Source organism: Dendrobium catenatum, unplaced genomic scaffold (assembly GCF_001605985.2).
Source record: "Dendrobium catenatum unplaced genomic scaffold, ASM160598v2 fragScaff_scaffold_1088, whole genome shotgun sequence".
Classification (NCBI taxonomy): Eukaryota; Viridiplantae; Streptophyta; class Magnoliopsida; order Asparagales; family Orchidaceae; genus Dendrobium; species Dendrobium catenatum.
In genome coordinates, this window is record NW_021319550.1 from 644,832 (window position 1) to 666,207 (window position 21,376).

At 32.8% G+C, this 21,376-nt stretch overlaps 1 protein-coding gene across 2 annotated transcripts in view; it reads right to left on the bottom strand.

Annotated features, from left to right (window-relative positions):
• Positions 1–20,511, bottom strand: part of LOC110092253 (calmodulin-binding transcription activator 3) — a 26,379-nt gene extending 5,868 nt beyond the window's left edge. Inside the window, exons 1-5 of one of the 2 annotated variants that reach the window (XM_020816721.2) lie at positions 20,083–20,511; positions 16,932–17,051; positions 11,510–11,625; positions 9,796–9,884; positions 5,427–5,469 (exon numbers count right to left, since the gene is read on the bottom strand). In XM_020816721.2, the coding sequence (XP_020672380.1) occupies positions 5,427–5,469; positions 9,796–9,884; positions 11,510–11,625; positions 16,932–17,051; positions 20,083–20,128 (414 nt within the window). In that variant the 5' untranslated portion in view covers positions 20,129–20,511. The remainder of the gene's footprint in view (positions 1–5,426; positions 5,470–9,795; positions 9,885–11,509; positions 11,626–16,931; positions 17,052–20,082) is intronic. The other variant, XM_020816722.2, reaches the window with a different exon arrangement.
• Between the last annotated feature and the right edge of the window lie 865 nt (positions 20,512–21,376).

The window sequence follows — 21,376 nt, forward strand, 5'->3', positions numbered from 1 at the left end:
TTTTTTTTTTTTTTCTAGCAAATCCAATTCTCTAACTAGTTTCCTAATATGAAAATACACAGCAAGTGAAAAAAAAAAAAAAAAACCCTGCAATTCATATCATGAGTGAGTTTTTGAATGGACATATGATTAGTAAAAGCTTAGGAACTTGAAGAATATTATTTAGAACAACTAATGCACCGTTCTGACTGTCACATAATCCTGCTACAATGGTAAGACTTAAGAGAGCCCTTATCAACATATATTTTCCTATTACATGGACAAGGAGTGTAGATGCTAAAGTTTAATGAGGAATGTTTCAAGCAACCTACGGCTCTTGATTATAAATCTATGGGCTAGTAATGTCATTATCAACAGCTTTTAGTCCATAGGGAAAGATAGACTTACCTTAAAATGTTCAGGAGCAGGCGCAGCTGGTTTAGGCTTTTTTACCATCTTCAATAATTCTTTGAGTATTTTAATCTCCTCTTTATTAAATTATCCATGATATGAGCTTACATTTAACATTGTATGAGCATATGCTTTCATAATGATAGTGTTCGACCAGTCCAGCCGGTCCACACGGACCGGCTCAGGTAGAACAGAGACAAAGAATTTCGCCTCTCCTGTATGCCGCTCGAACCGCCAGGTCCAAGGGAGCTATTTAGGAAGGATTTTTTAGAGAGTTAGGAGGGAAATTTGAATGTAGGGACTTCTTAGAGATTTCCTTTTTTATTGTATGCATTAAATAGTTTGTTTTCCTAGGGTTATGACATCTTGAATTTGGCTGAATTTGAGATCTCTTAGGTTTTGTTGGGCTCTAGCGGTGTCCAGAGATTTGGGAGAGATAGATCCTCCTCTCGAATAGAGGATTAATTATATCTTGGTATTTTTCTTTCTGTACTATTTGATTTCTTTCAATAAAATTACTGTTTTCTCTGATTTTCATTGAAGATTGGAAGAAATTTCTCGCTGTTTTTCCGAGATTGATAGGATTTGCTTGAAATCTTCAAGTGTTTCCTATCAAATTGGTATCCTGGCAATTTCCTGGGCTGAAATAGAAGTATTCCTTGCTGAATTTTGCTGTGTTCCGTATCTGATCGTGTTGTTTTGGCTGATTGGAGGCCAGAATTCGCGTCAAACTTTCGGCTCTTGCTATCGGAGCCTAAATCCAAGTTCCCATGGCAGGAAGAAAGGTAGAAGTGTTGGAAGGGGAGATCGAACAATTGAAATTTGAAATTTCAAATCTCCAGACTCAACTTTAAGATGTCAAAAGTCAAATTTCAGCCATCAACGAGAAGATGGACGGGAATTTTTCCAGCTTAGGGGAGATGTTGAAGAAGTTGCTTGACGGACAATCCAAAACGGCGTCGTCAGAGGTGAGGGAAGCCTCTGACAACCTAGGAAGCAGGGAAAACTCTAATCCAATAAAGCAATGGGATGATCAGGAGGTGGAGACTCAAAAAGGAAAAGAAAGAATGCCTCCCCTAGAGCCTGTTCCTATGGAGGAGCCGAGTAGAGGGTATGGGGAGAAGTGCGAGGAGGTGGAGCATAAACAAAGGGGTGTTGAATTTGAGAGGAGAGGGGAAGAATTTGGAGGGGAAAGGGTAATTATGATCAAAGGAGGTGCTGAATTTGAAAGAAGACTATGATAATTTGATGAAAGGTTTGGGTATGAGCATAGAAGGGATGATTGGGACACTTTGGGAAACTACCCCCTTGGGGAATGAGAAATTATTGAGGGAATATAGGGAACAGAGGCTATTCGAGAGTGAGGAAACATAAGATGTTAATCTTTGAGGGAGAGGATGCGCACAGCTGAAGGTAGAAAGATATTTCTCCATCAATAGGTTGACGGAGGAGGAGAGACTGATAGCAGCGGACCTATATTTGGAAGGGAAGGCTTTGTCTTAGTACCAGTGGAGGGACATGCGACGACCCATATGGAGTTGGAGAGAGTTCAAGGATTGTTTGGTAGAATGTTTCATAACTGAAAGGGGAGGAGACTTTTATGAGCAATTATTCGTCTTGACATAAGATGGTTCAGTGATAAAGTACGAGAGAGATTCGAGTACCTTGCTAGACGATTGGGCAGCCTTCCTGAGATAATGCTAGAGGAAAAATTCATGAAGGGACTGACAACAGAGATCTGGGCAGCGGTTAGAATAATGAGACCTCATGACTTGGGAGAGACTATGAAGCTAGCTCAATTGATGGAGGATCAGAGACATCTGGAGAGAGAGATGGGAGGCAGCAATTAAGGAGGTCCGAACAGGAGGACCGCCACCTTTTTGGCCCTCAAGGAGCCAACACTGGGTACTCTTTGGGAGAATTCAAAGGAGAAAACTGTGAGAGTAAGACATAGGGATAAATTCAAGAAACTCACATAAACAAAATTACAGGAGAAAATGGTGAAGGGGCTCTGTTTCAAATGTGACGAGAGGTATATGCTAGGGCATAGGTGTAAGCATCAAACTCTTCAGGTTCTTACCGCTTGTGATGAAAAAGGAATGGATGAGGGTATCGTCTTTCCACCTTGCGGATAAGGTGGGTCTTTAGTAGGGGAGTATTGTTAGACCTGTCCATTGGACCAGTCCACATGGGACCGGCTAAAGAGAAACATAGGCGGAAGAATTCCGCCTCCTATACTCCGCTCAAACCACCGGGTCCAAGGGAGCTATTTAGGAAGGATTTTTGAGGGAGTTAGGAGTGAAATTTGAATGTAGGGACTGTATATAGATTTTATTATTTAATGTTTTCCTAGGATTAGGGCATCTTGAATTTGGTTGAATTTGATATATCTTAGGTTTCGGGGCTCTAGCGGCGTCTAGAGATTTGGGAGAGATAGATCCTCCTCTCGAATAGAGGATCAATTGTATCTTGGTATTTTATTTCCGTTCTATTTGATTTCTTGCAATAAAATTACTATTTTCTCTGGTTTTCATTGGAGATTGGAAGAAATCTCTTGTTGTTTTTCGGAGATTGATAGGATTTACATGAAATCTTCAAGTGTTTCCTATCAAGTTGATTGACTTCAACAATAATAAAAGTTCTCCAAAAAAATTGAGCACAACAAGCAGGTATCCTATACCAACATAATAGATGAATACATGTAGAATTTAAGTCATGTTGTAGAATTGATGTCGCCTTTAAGAACTATGGCGTGTGGGAAGAGATTGTCAATGTCACCTATGAGCATTGACTCTTAGAGCAATGGAGAGAAATGTGATCCTGATGTCGCCTGCAAGCATTGTGGTGGGAAGTAGTGGGAAGAGATTGTCGGTGTCGCAATAGAAGTGAAGGCCCTATACAATCAAAATAAGAATCAAAGTGAACATAGACTAGAGAACAAGGTTGATGACATGCAGAGAAATCACAATATTTGAGATAACAAAGATACACAGCAAATAAATGATACAAAATTGTAGTTGATGATGAGTGGAGAAATCAAGCCAAGAGAATCATGTGGAGGAAATTGGCAACATATCAAATAAATAGCATTGATCAAAGAGTGGTGATAGGAGCTCAACGATGGCATGAAGGATGATAGATAGAGGCAAGGCCAAGAAATGATGCAATGGTGAAAGACTCAAAATGCATGGGAAAATGAAGATAGATATGCAATTATCAGAGCTTAACACTCTAATAACATATGGAGAACATAAAGAGTGGAAATGATTTTTTCATATTTTATAAAGTATTTGATACAAAGAAATATATAGATTGATCCAAAAATGAAATAAAAAATAATTTACATGAAAATAAATACAAATTTCAAAATAGTTTGTAGATGCCGTTACTTATTATGAATTTATAGAATCCTGATTTACTTCTTTCATAGTTTCATATGTGGGATCCTGATAATGATGGAAGTATCATCCCCACACATCTTATACCATTCATCCACCTCTTCAAATATTAAGTTTTAATATATATGTCAACTATTAAAATTTGGCATTTAAAATATGTTCTCACACATTAAAAATATATATTTCAACTTTTTCCGATCCAAATGTTAAATTTTAAAAGTTGAAATATACTTTAAATCTCAACCATTCAAAAGATGGATGGATAGTATAAGATTTGTGAGAATAAGTGCTCTTGTCATTCTAAAATGATAGTGTCTCTATGAAAGCCTGTTTGCAGATATATAGAGACTAATATCTCTTTAGAATGATAGAAATATTATCCCCACATCTCAACACCATTCATCCAACTCTTCACATGGTTAGTTTTAATATAAATGTCAAATTCTAAAATTTGACGTCTAAAATATATCCTCACACATTAAAAAACATATTTCAACTTTTCAATTCCAAATGTTAAATTATAAAAGTTGAAATATATTTTAAATCTCAACCCTTCAACAGATGGATGTTTTGTAAGGATAAGTGCTCATAGCAGTCTTTATGGAGGGGTGTGCATTTATGCGTATTCATATTTGTATATAAATCTATATGTGTATGCACGCACATACATTTGTATGTATACATAAATATTGAGATGATTTTAAGTTGAATCAAATTAACTTTGAGCTAAGCCATTCCCAAACAAAGCAAATTGACAATGAAAATCCGAGCAATTATTGAGTGAATTTTGAGCAACAAGCATACTTGCAACTCCTACTAAGACCCATCACTCCCCTCAACCTTTTCTATGTGCATCAATTATATCTCATTTTGATAGCATAAATCCCAATCAACTAAAATAATGCCACAAACAATAGAAAGAACAAAAAACACCTGTTATGGCCACAATAGTCGACTAGTACTCCATCAATTGAAACCCGAAGCACATGATATTATTGTTCGCATTTTACAGTTTCACTTTATAGTAATCTCTACTATCTTGTTTTGCCACCTTTTTCATTCTTCAGTGAAATAAAGGGCTTATTCGATCCATTGCCCCAGTATTGCAATTGTTAACAAACTATTATGACGTTTCAGCACATCATGTTTAACAACTCATTACATACCAAAAAGTCATGACAAGATCCTCTAGCTAATAAAGGACCTGAGCAGCACCAATAAAAATTCACATTATAAACACCACGTATAATGTAAAGAACCTCGGAAGCACCCCGAATAAATAAAGAGGCATGCTAATTCCAAAAAAAAACCTACATTTAAATTCAAGCTGCAATAGCTTTTGATTGGGTAGACCACTAAAACCATTCCCCAAGCAAAAGAATATGGTACTCCCTATTTTGATTTGTCCACCTAAAGAAGAAGACCCCAATTCATACTGTACATTGCAACACATTGCAGGAAGGTTATTGAAGATGTCACATATGTCTTATAATCATTGAGATGGATAAAAACAAAAAAAGAGAAAAGAGTTACCTTCTAGCACAAAGGTTAGTTTATGAAATTGAAAAATATATGCAAGATATAGTTTTAAGATGAAACAAAAATAAAAGTTAAACGTATCAGTGAATGAATTAAAACCTTGACTTCACGGTAGTGAACAAGTACAATGTGCATTAACGCCCTGCAAAAAAAAAAAGAAACACATTTATCCGTATAACTCTAAAATAGAGAAAAACCTCAAGTTCAGGAATATACTACTGCCCTTATATGATTTCCTGCGCATAAAATTGTGAATCTTTTCATCAAGCCAAAGAGGGCAAAAAATCAGATTAAATGGCTTTTGTCTCTGTATTGCTTAAATGTTTCCTCTAAAGAGAATATATAAATAGAAGACTTCAAGCATAAATCATATCGTTTCCAACCAAACGTGAAAGGTTGGGGCCAATATCAGACTAACGACCAGTTGTTAAATTATGCCAAAACCACGACCCAACTCCAAAAGAACAAATGGAGAAGGATTCAAAAACTCAACACCACAGAGATCGGCCAAGGATGCCGATAATGAGAATAAGGGACTCAAACAGAGAAAACGTATCAAGCGTCTAACTATAAAATGGAAATAGTAACTAAACAGTTGTCTGCCACAAGAAATACAGGTTGGAAACTAAGATAATTCAGGGTACTAAACTAGAGATAATTCATGGTGATGTTTGTAAACAATAATTAAATAAGAACCAATGAAAAAAAATATTCACTAATAAATTAAGAATTGCATTTTCATGAATCCAACAATAAATTAATATTTTTCAAAATAACAAAGGTTCATGAAGCAGTTTTTGTTTGACTTAAGTAATGCAAGGATGCTGGTTGCTAGCTGAAAAGCTACAATTTTTTCTTTCTTGGATGCTAGAGGATCATCTCATTATGTTACCCAAACAACGATAAATTCTCTAAAAATATAATAACGGCAAGTTTTTCAAAGTGCAATGCAACTCATAAAGTTTTTTTTTTTTTTTTTTGTCTTCAATATGTAAAGTGCAACGGGAAGCGTCTCTCTTAATAACTAGAGCATTCAAGAGTTATATATCATATATACATATATTATGTGCCTATAATATTTATTTAAAAATCTAAACAGCAAAACATAATAATTTTTCAGCAGATAAGAAGAATCGTTCAATAATTGTATTTTTATTTATTTAAGTATTTTGTGTTAAAACCCGTGCTTGTCATGTTAATGCAGTGGGAAGGTTCCATCATACATGTTCCTTTGTATGCAGATACACAAAATCTGATGCATATCTTTTTAGGCGTGTTGGATTGATGCATGTTTTTTTAGGCGTGTTGGATTATAAAATCCCTTGGTCATGGTGTCTCACGAAACTGACCATGCACATTTTTCTAAACATGATGGAAAGGCCTAGTACTCCCCGTGGATGCCCCTTATGGAGAAGAGACAACAGGAGGCTACTAAGTCTTTCAGTGAAACAAACTTGCAAAGGACTTGAAAATAGCAAAGTGAAAAGAACCTTATATAAACATAAATGTGACAAATAAATTTGATAATATTATATAATTACAAAATGTGATAAAATCAATACTAAAAAAATGCAACACATGTCCCGCCAAATGAACTACAAGAATCACTGAACAGGAAATTAAACACATAATCAGACATCAAAGAACTTGGCAGGCTTGCAGCTCATCAAATGAGCATGAACAAGAAATCTCGTTGACTTCAAGAACACTCAAAATTATGAACTATAGTTGCACCTAAACCTGACCAAATGAGAGCCTCTATTTCAAGGCGAATGAAAGCTATTGCCAAGGTTTACTTTTTATGCTCATTTGGACGAAATGCAAGCATTAAAATACACATCTTTAAGCACACAACAAAGTTACAACTTCTAGCACTCACCACCAAATTTATAATGCATGCATGCCAGCGGATAGAATGCGACCTTTTAAAACTCAAAACTAAACATTTTGTATATCGTAATGATCAAGCATTCATGCAAACAAAAAAAATTAGATTTTTTCAAATCATACACATATATATTGAGTCAACTTTCAAATTTGATTGTGCATTTAAAAGTATGCAAGTACATGATGCAAGCGCATTGGAATGGATATAAATGCATTGTGTAAATACATCAAAAATCATACAAATACACCAAAATGCATGCAGCGCAATGTGTAAATGCATTGAAAAATGTGCAAATGCATCATGTGAGTGCATCGAAAATTGTGCAAATGCATTATGCAATTGCTCCAAAAAACATGCAACTAAATCGAAATATATGTAAATGCATTATGAAAATACACTTAAAAACATGCAAATATGCTAAAATATGAGTGATTACATCGTATAAATGCACAAAAAAGCATGCAAGTGTATTGCATAAATACACCGAAAAGTATGCAAGTGCAACATCTAAGTGCATAAAAAATTGTGTGAATGCATTAGACAATTGCTATAAAAAGCATGCAAGTGCAACAAAAAGAGAGATTGTATTATGCAAATGCAGCAAAAATTGTACAAATGCATCCAAAACTTACACATACATAATGCAAATGCATTGAAAAGCATGCAAGTTGTGAAAATACATCAAAAATATTGCAAATTCATCATATAAATAATTAAAAGCATGCAAGTATATCATGCAAATGTACTGAGAAATGTGTAAATGCACTATACAAAAGCATAGAAAGACCTGCACATAATTCAAAAGATGCATCAAGTTGTCCAAAATCAACTAATCTGCATGTGCTTCGACAAGCACACTAAACACTCAAACATAAAGTTAGAATGTTGTGCAGAGTTAAAACAAAACTAAATTTACCCACTTTGAGAATCATATAACCATTTTTCAAAAGCAAGCAACTATTTTTGAAAAATCAACAAATAATTTAAAACTCAAAGTTATTCATATGTTGCACGATGCTCCCAAGTGGGCCACCTAGCCTATATGGCAAGGTCGTAAGTCCCACACTTCAAGTTTGATCAACCACATCATAAAGATTGTAGTTGACAAGACTTGGATGCAATGAACTTGATCCTCTGCTAGCAATCAAATCGAGTAAACAAGATTTACAATGGAAAAATGTAATCATTCGAACACCCCATTGTAGTCATGTTGAAAGTAGATTCAAATGAAGGGATCATATATTTGAAAATTCCCTGAAATCTTAACCTCAATCATCTTGGCTTTGGAATCAAACAAAAATGCTAAAATCAAACATTTCAAGCAAAATTGACCTCTTAAAACTTAAAGCAACAAATCATTTGACCCTTTATAGCAATTTACCAAGGAAACTTAAGATTAATCTCATCTCAGAAAAAAAATTGATGTTATATGAAGTGTATTCTTATGATCACTCTCAAAAAATCTCAAACCAAAAAGGGTGTCGCATGTGTCCTCCAATCAGGTGATTTTGTCGCTACATGACATCACTAAAAGATGGTTATAACCAGAGCCTTCCAACCAGATGATATCGCTATAAACCGGCACCATTAAATTGCGATCACAGTCATAGCCCTAATATTTCTCAATGGCCCCAAATCCTTGGAGTGATAAATTACATAGTGCACTTAATAGGTTATATAAACCTCTCTTAACCAAAGTTACTTAGAATGTCCGCTTGAACAATGCAACACATTATTGCTAACAAGGATTCTTCGGTCAAGTTGGGTCAACTACCTTTACTGATTAAGTAGACTATGGTCCACAATAGCTCAGGACTACAGAATTATGAGATATTGATTCAGTTCATCATCATTCTCATAACATCCTGTTTAAGCTAATGATAGTAAAAATTTACAATCTTGAAACCCAAAAATTGTTACCATACAATAAGCATTTATCATTCATCAACTAGCCATACTCGAAGATTCTATCTCATCATCGGGAGGGATAATTAAACCATACGGGCTTATGTCTATGAAAAACATAAAACAAGGTCTAAAAGTCCTCGCAAAGTGAGGGAAAAAATCTTTGGACGTGTCTTATACGCAATCTAATCTGCCTTCTAAAAAATTTCATCTAGAGAGTTCTTAACAAAGCCAAACGTGAGATATTTAGAACCCACATGTTGTATTAATCACAATCTTAAAAATCAGTTCCAGGAAAAACAAGATTTGAAACCAAAAAAGCTACAAAAAATAATGCGCACGTATTTTTTATGAAATTAACTCAAATAAGAATATATAAAAATTTCATATTTTGACAATTATTACATTATTACTTGAAATTAAAGAAGTGTTTCTACTACTTTTGCCTTAAAAATAACTAGATTTTGCTAAAGTTGATAGTTGTAATAACACCGTATCTCATCCTAGGTTGCACTACTAAATCCCAGATCCTAAGTAATCCTAAATCAGAATACTAAAGTAATGATAGTTAGGCTGATGAAATAATACAATTATTTTATAAACAACATTCAAGCGAAATGCAAGAAAATTTTTTTAAAAAAAAGTCAGTCTAAGAAAAAAAACTGGCTTACGTACCCCTCTAACATCCAGTAACTCCTCCTCTGAAAGCCCTCTTTGTCTTCACCATGAGCATAATAGCAATGTAAAACATCTATGCTCCCAGCCTAAATTCAGCAAGATTCAACAACTTTATAAATATTTGATTAGCTAAGCTAAAAAATATGAAATTTAAGCAAGCATACTATATCTTGAAAACATAATGAGGAAGAAAGGGACTGCTCAGACAAGTAGATTACTCATTCCAAAAACAAAAGCTTTAATGACAACCTAATTCCATCCAGAACATAGGGAACAAAGAAAGGGAAAGCTAAGGTCACATTAGGATCCGTTCTATTTTGTTCAATTTTGTTTTTTGATCTATTTTTGCTTCTTTTTTCTTTCACTTAAAAGAACATGATTATACATGAGACTAAAAGCTCAAAATAGAGTTCCCTAACTATTGATAAATGTTCAATTTAGTCTGAGAGTTTCTCATTGCCCCATTTTAATCCCTCGGCTATTAGAAATTGAGTAAATTTAGTCTCATAGCCTAGCATAAGAGTTAAAATTAACTCTAAAGTTAAATATAAAGGGTATTTTAGGAATTACAAGTTGATATAAAATTACATTGCTTACATTGCTCTATTTTATCATTTAATAAATTATAATATATATTTAATCAACGATATAATGAGGGTGAATAAATAGTGAAACTAATTTATATTTTTAAATGACCATCTTAAATTATTTGAATTAACCATAATAACTAATATTTCAATTAATTATATATAATTAGTCAAAGTGAAGGCTAATTACTAGTTTAGTTGTACCAATTTTCAATGACCGACTTAATTAAAATCCTAATTAATCATAGTTATTTACTGATAAATATAATTAATTAAGTGATAAATTATTATCCATAAAATAATAAGAATATAAATTTAAAGATCTTAAAAAAATCATAATTACTCTCAAATTAAACGATGTAAATAGTCAACTACTGAGTACTTGTCAAATAAAAGTTTCTTAATAGTTTGAAGCTTAATTATTATAATTGCCACTAATAAAATAGAAATGAACTTAATCAAATCCTTAATTAGTTTAAAGAATCCATTAAATTTTATTTTAGACCTGATTCCCATTATAAAACACCAATAAAATATTAATAATTTTATTTATTACTATTTAACCCTAAGTAATACCTCAATAGTCTAATTAATCAAAATAATTGAAACATTCACTTAGAAATATTTCTGAAGCATATGAAAACATCCTCATAGGAATTTTCCATTTTTAGGAAACAAGAAAAAAGGAAAACAAGAAGCCAAAATATGTTCTCTCTACTTAAATACCAGTTTTTTAATACAACAACAAGCTTTTATCCCACCAAGTGGGATTTGAAAACAAATAAAATTTTCATATTTTGACGAAAAGAGATTCTGCGATATCTTCAAATCATGATTAATGGAAGTACATAAAGTAGAGATTTCAAGGAAATGAAGGTGTTGAACAAAACCATGAATTCATAACATTGATGATAGGAAATAAGCAGTCAAAGAATGTCAAAATTTTGACTAGAAGATTTAGAATCAAGAAAACTGGCCAGGAGCTTTCATGGCATTTACAGCACCGTGAATGCCTACATAAAACGTAGAAAATAATAGGTTTGTAAAAATCAATCCAATCATAAGTCTGCATTTAAAAACATAAAACTATATTTTACACTTGCTTTTAGCTTCGCGTGACTTACTTTTAACTTCTCATGTGCTTCTTTGACAGTCTTTCCATCCTTTTTCTTCCTCCAATTATGTCCATCCCTCCGGAAATATCTCAATACCTTACGATCAAAAAGAAATAGAGAACCACCTAAATTTAACATATACTGAGTTAGCGTATACCCGGCAGATGAATTGCAAGTGGCATACGGTAGATCTTATAGTTTTAAATGAAGACTTATGCAGCGTAAATAATTATAAGTGGCTTTCTCATGATCATTAACGGGTTAGAAGACCTGGGTGAGGAAATATAATTGAATAATATGTACTTGATTGCGGTTCTCACTCCCAAATACTTTCTTTCCCTTTTCGAATGGTACAAAAGATAAAATTAGACGTACAAATCCCTAAAGCGCCTAAAATAAGCAACGCCTAGGTTTGAAGAACAGAAAAGTTTAAAACATAAGTTTACAAGGAAACTGAATACCACCTGCACATTCCAATGCCATATCCCTTAATAGCACAAGGATAAGCAATTGTATTTACATATACCTAAAATGCCCGAAATAAAAAACACTAAGGGTAGAAAACCGGAAGATTAGATAACCAAGTATACAAGGAAACTGCATGTTGCCTACACTTACGAGGGGCAGATTCCATCGAAATTTAATGTGACACTTAAAAAGTATGAAATTAGATTTCATAACAAAGGTTTTATTTCACAGAATTGAAGTCATCAAATGTGAAAAACCACACAAAAGATCAAGAGAATTTGCTAATCAAAATGGTCCTTGAATTATTAGTATAGGGCCATTTTAATCTCAGACTATAAATGTGCACAAAATAGCCTTTAGACTTGTCAAAATATGATCCAAAAAAGTTCCATTGCCAAATTATTTTGGATAAGTTTGTAATAACCCATGTAAAACTTTTTTTTTATTATTCAGAACAATGTAACTAAATGAACCAACTTAGTTCTCTCCCCCATGACCTTAGCACGCGAATTCTACTTATAATCTTCTTAGGGCTCCTAGAAAAATCAAGGAGAGGAACAAACAAAAGAACGAGTAGCGAGAGATAGAGGGGTTGGATATGAAGAGAGGTGGTCATGACCAAGCATGGCTGAGTGCAATCAAGAAGCATTGTGTGGTCAAGCCCAGGCAACTTGTGCCCGAGAGGCTCAAATAGGAGACCGACATTGGCTAAATGAGACATGGAAACATATGAATATAGGATTTGGATTCTACTCCCCTTTTAAAACAAGATAATCTAACATAATTTTTCTTAAAATATATATAAAATCTTGTTGCCATATTTTATTGTTTAACCACTAATATTTAAGGAATACATAGGATCCTAAGAGAAAATATATGTTAATACTTAGTATAAATTATAAACAATTATTTTGTGTATTAGCATAAATTAGTATGTAGGCTATAAAATGATTGGATATTAAAAGATATAAGGGCTTTCATTAAGTCAAGGCAAAATATATTTTCTATTGAAGTTATGAAAAAATTTATAATCATTTGAGATCGATTATGAAGTATAAATTAAGAGGAAATCCTAAAATCATTGATTTCAAAATTTTGCTTAATTGATTGTTACGATTATTTAATATTTTGATGCATGCTATTTTGAATATATTATTGATTTAAATTATTTTGAATCTTAGAGTTTATAAAGCACAATGTGTTGTTGGAGAGAGAAATATCAATAGCATGATTATGCTTACTCTTTGCTTGGTAAGAAATAAACATATCCTTCTTCTTAGGGGCTTGTTCCTTGTTACTTGTTCGTATGCTTTAATTCTTGATAATATATTATGAAATATGGTTTATTTATTTGAAGAATTTCATGTGATCATACTGATATGATGTTATCATAAACTTTGTCATGTTACTTACTACACAAATTCTTAGGATTTTATGTTTATCATTTTGATTATTGGGAAATAGCCATTTCTCACACAAATCATGAAGTATATCGATATATAACCGAGTTTCATCATATTATATCATTAAGAATTGTTTCTTTAGTACAAAATGTATACAATATATGCATTTGTAAATGATGCATGTATTGTAAGTAAAAATTTTTTGGATATTGGTAAGTTGGATCAACTGGTCCATAGCGTGATGACATTTTTTGAAAATTAATGGATTTTCGAGAATTAGTGCCTACATTTTAGATTTTAATGTGTCATAGTAAAATTGACTATAGATATACACATATATAAAAGAAAATAATAAATGACTGATGTGTTATTTATGGATGTATAAGTACAGTATGCTTGTAAGTGGATGTTTTTCTATTTGAACATGACCACCTTGGTGCTTCAATTTTCCCTTCCTTGGCAAATGTGTTGTTGCTTCGGTCCCCCCCCCCTTCTTGCTTCGACCCCCCCCCCCCCCCTTTGCTATGTGGATGCTTCATTTTTTCCCCTTAGCGGCTGTCCATTTTTGTCCCTGTTTGTTACAATTTTCTAGGTGTTCCTATTGGCCGTTTGGGAGGTGCATTAACTACATGTATTAATTTTTTTCCCTATAAATGGGGTTATTTGTGGAAATTTTAGAAGCATGGATGTGTGATGATTTTTGGAATATGACTTGCGGGTTTGTTCTAGCTTGCGAGCTAGCCTCCTTTCCCCTTCCCCTCCACTATTTAGTCTCAATTTTCTACGTCTTCTTCTCAATCCACAGTTCCCGTCCCATCTGTATCTTTCTTCTCTTAATTAATATAAGTTGTAGAGGTTTTTTGTTCTAGTATTATTATATTATATATGTGTTTGTCTATGTTTATGATAAGGAAGACTTTTAGTTTGCAATCCTAATGAATTTTTTTTTGTTGCACCATAAATGATGCTCCAAGTGTAGCTAGAATGCATTAAATAATAAATGACATAGCATGAATGTGCATATTTTTATAATATAATAGATACCTTAATCATTTTAATCTAGATATATAGTAAATTGCATGTAATTAATAAACTTATTGGTCTATGTGTTAATAAAACTAAATAATAACTGTAATTGTTTGATCGTTTTTCTTTTATGCTTGTCATATCATAGTTTGGATTTAACCAAGTTATTTGTATATTAGGTTATTTTCTTATGTTGTATTATTTTCTTCATGTTGTGTGCTGTCACCTGCTTGCACATGAATAACATTTATTTAGGTTAATAACTATGCATATAATTTCATTTGTTTCTATAGTATTCATGTTTGATACCCATGTCCTTTTTTTAACTAGGGAAGTGCCAACATGCCACTACTTAATTTAACTTAGAAACAAGTATGAATTAATTCTATGCCCGTAAGGTGAATGTGTGGTGAGCATGTGATATATTTTGAGATTATATTATGATCACTGTACAAGATGTAAGGTTTTGTAATTATTTATTATATCTAATGTTTTTAATCTAAGGTCTTTGTGGGTTAGTTTAGTGTTAAACACTACCATTCCTCATTGCTCTATAATGTCATTGGACACTTGGGATGTTAGCTATTAAGGCAATAGAATTTTATAATTCTGTGATTTTTTTTCAAATTTAATGGCAGGGTGTGACAAGATTTGGTGAGTCACTGAACTATTTTAGATCAGATTAGAGAAACCAAAAGACTAAATTGGACACAATAAAAAATTAGGGATTAAAAAAACCTCCCATACATAGTCCAAGGTCCATTTTAACTTTTTTTCTCATTGAGAAATAATACATAAAATTCTGACTTGCCAAACATAATATCATTTAAAATGAACATAACTTAATTTACCACCTTATCATATAAAGGCCTAAAATTATATTGATAGCAATATTGCATGGAACTTTAGATTAGGGTATGAGGGATAGAAAATTATAGTTCATTCACATGGCACATTGATGTGAACATAGGATTTGTCATATACAAATTGATGTTCAAGAAGATTGCTTTGATGCCAACTGATGTAAGGAAAGGAAGAGATCAAATGAATGAATTTCACTAGGTATAAGAGGTTGTTGAATGATTTTCACTAGGTATAAGAAATTGTTTGTGACTATTACAGGTTGTCGAGAACGAAAGTAGGTAGGGAAACAGAATTATTGCAATAGGGAGCACAAATGTAAGGCTTGGGTGCCATGTAGACGCTGCAATCAAAAAGAGCCACTGGTCATTATGATCGAAGAATAAAAAAATATCAAATGAAGACATGAAGTAATATCAAAAGGGAAAAATCATGAGTGAAGGAATCTAGTGTGGTAGACAAACCCCAAAAAAAGTTAATCTCAAATTCTTTTAAAGAAAATTACATTTAGAAGAGAGAACCTAGAGAAAACGAAAGAGCAAGGAGAGAATATAGATGAGTGCATCATTTAATTTATATTCAATCAATAAAAATTCCAATTACAAATTTTAAAACCACTACTTCTAGAAATAAGGTTATAAGATCATCCAAAAATAAGAATATAATCCGAATTTAGATTAAGACCTTATGATCTATTATCTAATTTGAAATAAAATTAATTCTAATAAAAAATGAAATAAAAGGGGAATAAATCCTAAAATAAAATATTAAAAATAGAATTATTTTAAGTGTTGCTTCAATTAATCTTAAGTCCAATAATACTCTTCTTTTGAAGAATTATGTAGAAGCTATTTTCTGGAAGTACAATTTATTTGGTGGAGGAGGTGAAATAATTGCTTAAAGAGCATCTCTTTCATTTTTACAATATGTAGACTAAGCATATGAAGTAAAATTTAGAGGATTCAAATCTGATTGTCACCACACATTATATGCTTTTATTTGGTCAATAACATAGAAGATCATAAAGTCACATTGCAACCTACAATAGTAGCACAAAGTCAACATGCATGCGTAGAGATAAATCTTGAATGAAAATCAAAACATTATAAGTAATACGTCAATGATTTCTTTGTTGCTCAACAATCACATTTTTATAGTATAGGTGATCTAATAATACCATAGAAGAAACATTAAAGAGTTAACATGTTTTTGTGTGCTACCTAAATAATGCTAATAATGTCTAAAAAAAATAAGATATTTCCAAGAAATTCTAGTCACTAATTCCAGAATCTAATCAAGAAATAAAATAAATCATACAATTTTTTTAAAGTGAGGATTAAATAATTATTTCCTGGCTAACAAATTTATGTCCTGAAATTAATATTTTCTTGTATTAAGTTACCTTTTTGAATTTTCAATATTCTATATTTATTTCTTCAAAAAAAGCAAAACAACCAAATTTTCTTTTGAGAGCATTAATTTGTGGATTTTTGTAAGAGCCATGTGCACACTAGACAACAAATTGTTGTTAGCACATTACAACTAAATAATAAATAAACATCAAAAACAAAAAACTCGAGAAGAACTAAGTATATAAACACTCTTTTCATGAATAATATTCAAAATTAAAAAAAAAAATTGACGTACATATGAAATTACAATATTATACATACTAGTAGGCTTATTTGGTGGCTCTGGTGCAATACAAAATTTATGATAGTTTCGTAGGATTTCACAAATTTCTGTTGGTCGCAACCACCTATGTTGTGCTTCTTGAAGTATTTTCTCAATATCTAGGAAAGAAATGAGAACATGGGATTAGAACTCAAGTTAAATTGGATTAAAATTCAATTAAATAAACGAGAAAAAAGCATTTGAGTGAGAATGTAAAAGGATCTAGACACTGAGTTCACACAATAACAATCATAAGAACATATATCAAGATATTACTTAACATCAATAATTATCAAGCATATTTTGCAAAAAATATAAGAAAATTAAATTAAGTTTGATACTAATATGGTGCATCATGCACAAGATAGAAGAATTCACTGTAATGACCCATTTATTTGGAAGTATCCACTAGAAAATCATTAAATTTACCTAAATTGTGCGCAATTTAAGAATCGGGCTAATGATGATAGTGATGACAAAGTTTCTACGAAATAGACGAATTTCTATCATCATCGCCATCATAAGCACATCCAAAGTATTTAGGAAAGACTTTTCCTTTGCTCGCATTTCTTCTAAGGACAAAAGATTCATAAACAATAATGCAATAACTAGATGTTTATTTATACCTAAAGAAAGATATATTATATGATAAATGTGATTTCAACACACCCACTCCTAATCCCACCTCAAGCCATTTGTTTTTAGTCACTCATTTCTTTATTATAATAAGAAAAAAATATTAAAATACTTATTAATAATGGGTTGTGTGGTTTCGTAAGTGAGTAGATCGAGCACTTCTCATTCAATATAATCCTTATTATTGAGTGTTGAGTCACATCATTCCCATGGCTAAAGTTGCTTCTCATGACCATAAAAAGTTCAACTCTTTGCTATGACATTTTACATGTGTCTGAAGTTATCAAATCGGGCCAAAAATCAACATAGAATACAATGACTTGAAACTAAAGGTTCTTTATAGCTTAATAGGTACAAGCTCAGCTTCATTTGATAGTGTTGTGATGTGTTTCTTTTTTTTTTTATCATATGAATAAAGCAATAGATATTCTCAAATAAGTGAAAAAATGTGATTTCTAAGTGCAATCCTCAAAGTCCTAAAGCCATTCAGAATGTTCAAGAGCAATAAAATGCTTTCCTTCATGTGTTTCTAATAAAAATCAAAATTGCTTATTTAAGATTTTTAAAAAACAAAGTAACTAAAAAGCTTTCCCCACAAAAGCCTTTGTTTAAGGAAAAAGCTTTACAAAGGAATGGATTATCATGCCAAATGAGTCATACTCCCATCATCAATAAAAAGGAATATACTCCTAAATTGCACCATCATCCCCACATCCCAATTCATATAGATATAATGTCTCCGATATCATGCATGCTTAAGTTTTTTCAAAGCCTCTAGGTTAAGCTTGTGATGATAAAATAAACTTGAAATAATAAGTCTATAAATTGTACAATGATAGCTTAATCAATTGGAGAATTAAAAAAACTTTATATATATATATATAAAGTGTACTATCCTCCACAATTATTTTTCTATATTTCTACTTTACAAGTAAAATCAAGATTACTGGTGTTAAACCCTAAGAAAAAAAACTTGGTAATATAATTTGATCGCTTTTTTAATGAAGATTAGGCTGCTAAACAACTTGATTAAGAAGTAATGGCTCATAATACCCTCATTAAAAGTACTAAAGCTGCATAATTTTCTTGAAACCAAATCCATTTAAATTAGTCTAGATTTCTTTTTTAAATATGCTCAAAAGAAATCAGTTGATTTGGGTATTCATACACCATGAAATTAATGAATTAATTATCTCACTTTCTAAATTACCCCTTAGGTTGTTACTTTAAATTATTTGATACACAATCAAATCATCTTGAAATTTAATTAAATTTGAATAAAGTTTAATATGAATGATCTTAAATTATGAAATGGCTGAATTATAAAAAATAAGCCAAAATAAATACATTAAAAATGTATCTTCCCACGCACATTAGCAATCATCATCATGCTAAGGAGGTTGTTTTGCAAGTTGCAACAGCTATAAAGAGGGATGGTGGGAGCTCATTTCTGCATGCACGCATGCGCACTACTGGTCATCATGACAAGCAGGTAGCTTACAATAGCTACGTAGAGGGGAGATGGGTGGTAGGAGTGCAAATGAGTCAAGCCAGCTCACGAGTTGGCTCAAGCTCAACTTAATAATGAGCTCACGAGCCGAGCTTATCAAACCACAAGCTATGGCTGAATTAATTGCTCCTTAAATAAGGGAACTCGAGTTCGAGTTAGACCAAACTTGACTCATTATCTCATCTAGTCACTCAAATAGCCCGTGGAGTAGATTGAGGGGCTTCTCAAAATCAAAATTTATGAAATATAACCTTAGGGTTATTTTAAACAACTATGCTTCTCTTATTTTAGGGTTCAACATTTCACCTTTATAACTCCATTCTCGTCTCCTGCATCGCCGCAACTCTTACGTCTTCATTGTAATTTTTTTCCTTTGATGTTGGCTTTCCACTTTTGCTTCTGCAGGTAGAACCCTAGGTGTAATTTTTTAACTTTGCTAGATGTTTTGAATTTATGCTGCCAAAAATAAATTAGTTCTTAATGTTTATAAACTGCTCCAATAAAGTGTTGAAATATAATATTTCAAACAACTTTAACCATATCTTCAATACTGATTCATACTGAATTTTTTTCTAGAAAACATCAATAGGAGGTTACTTGCACTGTGCTACAACCAAGTCTATAAATATTCTCAAACAGTATAATTTTCAACTGATAAAGTTCAAAGTAGAATGTCTAATTTGTTGAGATCACCAGAATTCAATTGCTCCTCAAAACTAAACTAGTGCTCATAAATCCAATTCAATCTAATAAGGTCATCATAACAAGGTTCCCTCAACTCAACCTAGTAAGGGCATCATGCCAAGGTCACATGCAGCAGCTGGGGTAAAAAGAAATCAAGAAATTCTTCCCCACTTCCAAAACGAATTAAAGACACAATTTAAAGGACGGAAACACCCGCTCTCGCAGTTCGGTCTGAGGAACATGAACTGGCGTTTATATGACGCCCCTTCAGTTCAAATCATTACTATAAATAAATAAGTTCGACAACAAAGTCAACAGACCCTCACCAAGCACCGGAGCAACCCCCGTGCGGCGGTTGACAGCCATAAGAGAGGCAGCACACAAAGCCACAACAATGGTAAATTCACGGATCGAACTCAAAGCACCAGCGTAATCAGCACGGAAGGCTGGTGAGCAAGGAAACCTCCCGCACTGATACAATTGTTTCTTCCACTGACACCAACTACAGCAACGAAGGGCATAAATAGGCGAATTGAGGGCGTCTGAACCTTCCAGGAAATCGGATCAAGAACTGGGGCTTCTCTAAAGTAACATAAAGAATGAATTAGAAACAACCGATTTCAACTTATTTGTAAGGTGATTGGATAGGAGGAAGGAAGCCGAGAAGAAGGAGGTGCTGATTTGGAAACCAGAGCCAGAGTGGGCAAGTGATTGCAACTCTTCCACTCCTCCGGTAGGCAGCTCTGATAGAAATACCAAATTAACGAAAACACCCCTGACATCTCATTTTTTATTATATAAATCCATATTTATATCAATTTTATAAATCCTACCTCATATTCTATTTTTTAATAATAAGTTGAAGTTTTTCAAATGATAATTGTATTCCAAAGTCCCGCATTGGGTACTCATGCTCACACTCTCTCAGATAGTGGGTGGGTACTCAACATTAGGGGATAAATCGATTTACATTGATAATCACTATATGCAGTATATTACTTAATGCACATCACTAAACAAAGCTATGACCACAATAAATTCAGATACGCAGCTTGAAAGTTTGCATTCAGAGCAAAGGTTAATAAGCCTCAAGGCCATCAGTCCATGACGGACTGCATTCAAAAAACGTAGAAAAAGTGAGTGGATATGGGTGGATACATCTGGGTACATCATACAGAAAAAGTCAACATGGGTAGGCTGTGGGTGGGTGAAACCCGCTCGCGCACAGCGTTGGAACTCAACTAGGACCCCATTTAGGGCTTTGTTGTATTCTCATTGTCTCCAACCAAAGAGGAGCATACAGCCATAATTTACTTAAACTAGATCATTTCGTCTAGACTATATATCATAAGTTTTTCTAGAGTTTTTCACATAAGAACATTAGTGTTTCTCATGTTCTTCCCTTTTTATCGATATATATAACATATTTATATAGAATTAAGACGTAAAATTATATATCTATCATCAAAAACTTTGTGGTTGTGGCACACATCAATTATTTTGATGTATATCTATTTTAACATTCAAATTACCTTGAAAGTCAAATGGGCTCCAAATAAACTATCAATATATATTCTGCTTCGTTCCAAATAGTTTTTTTACTATTTTATAAAA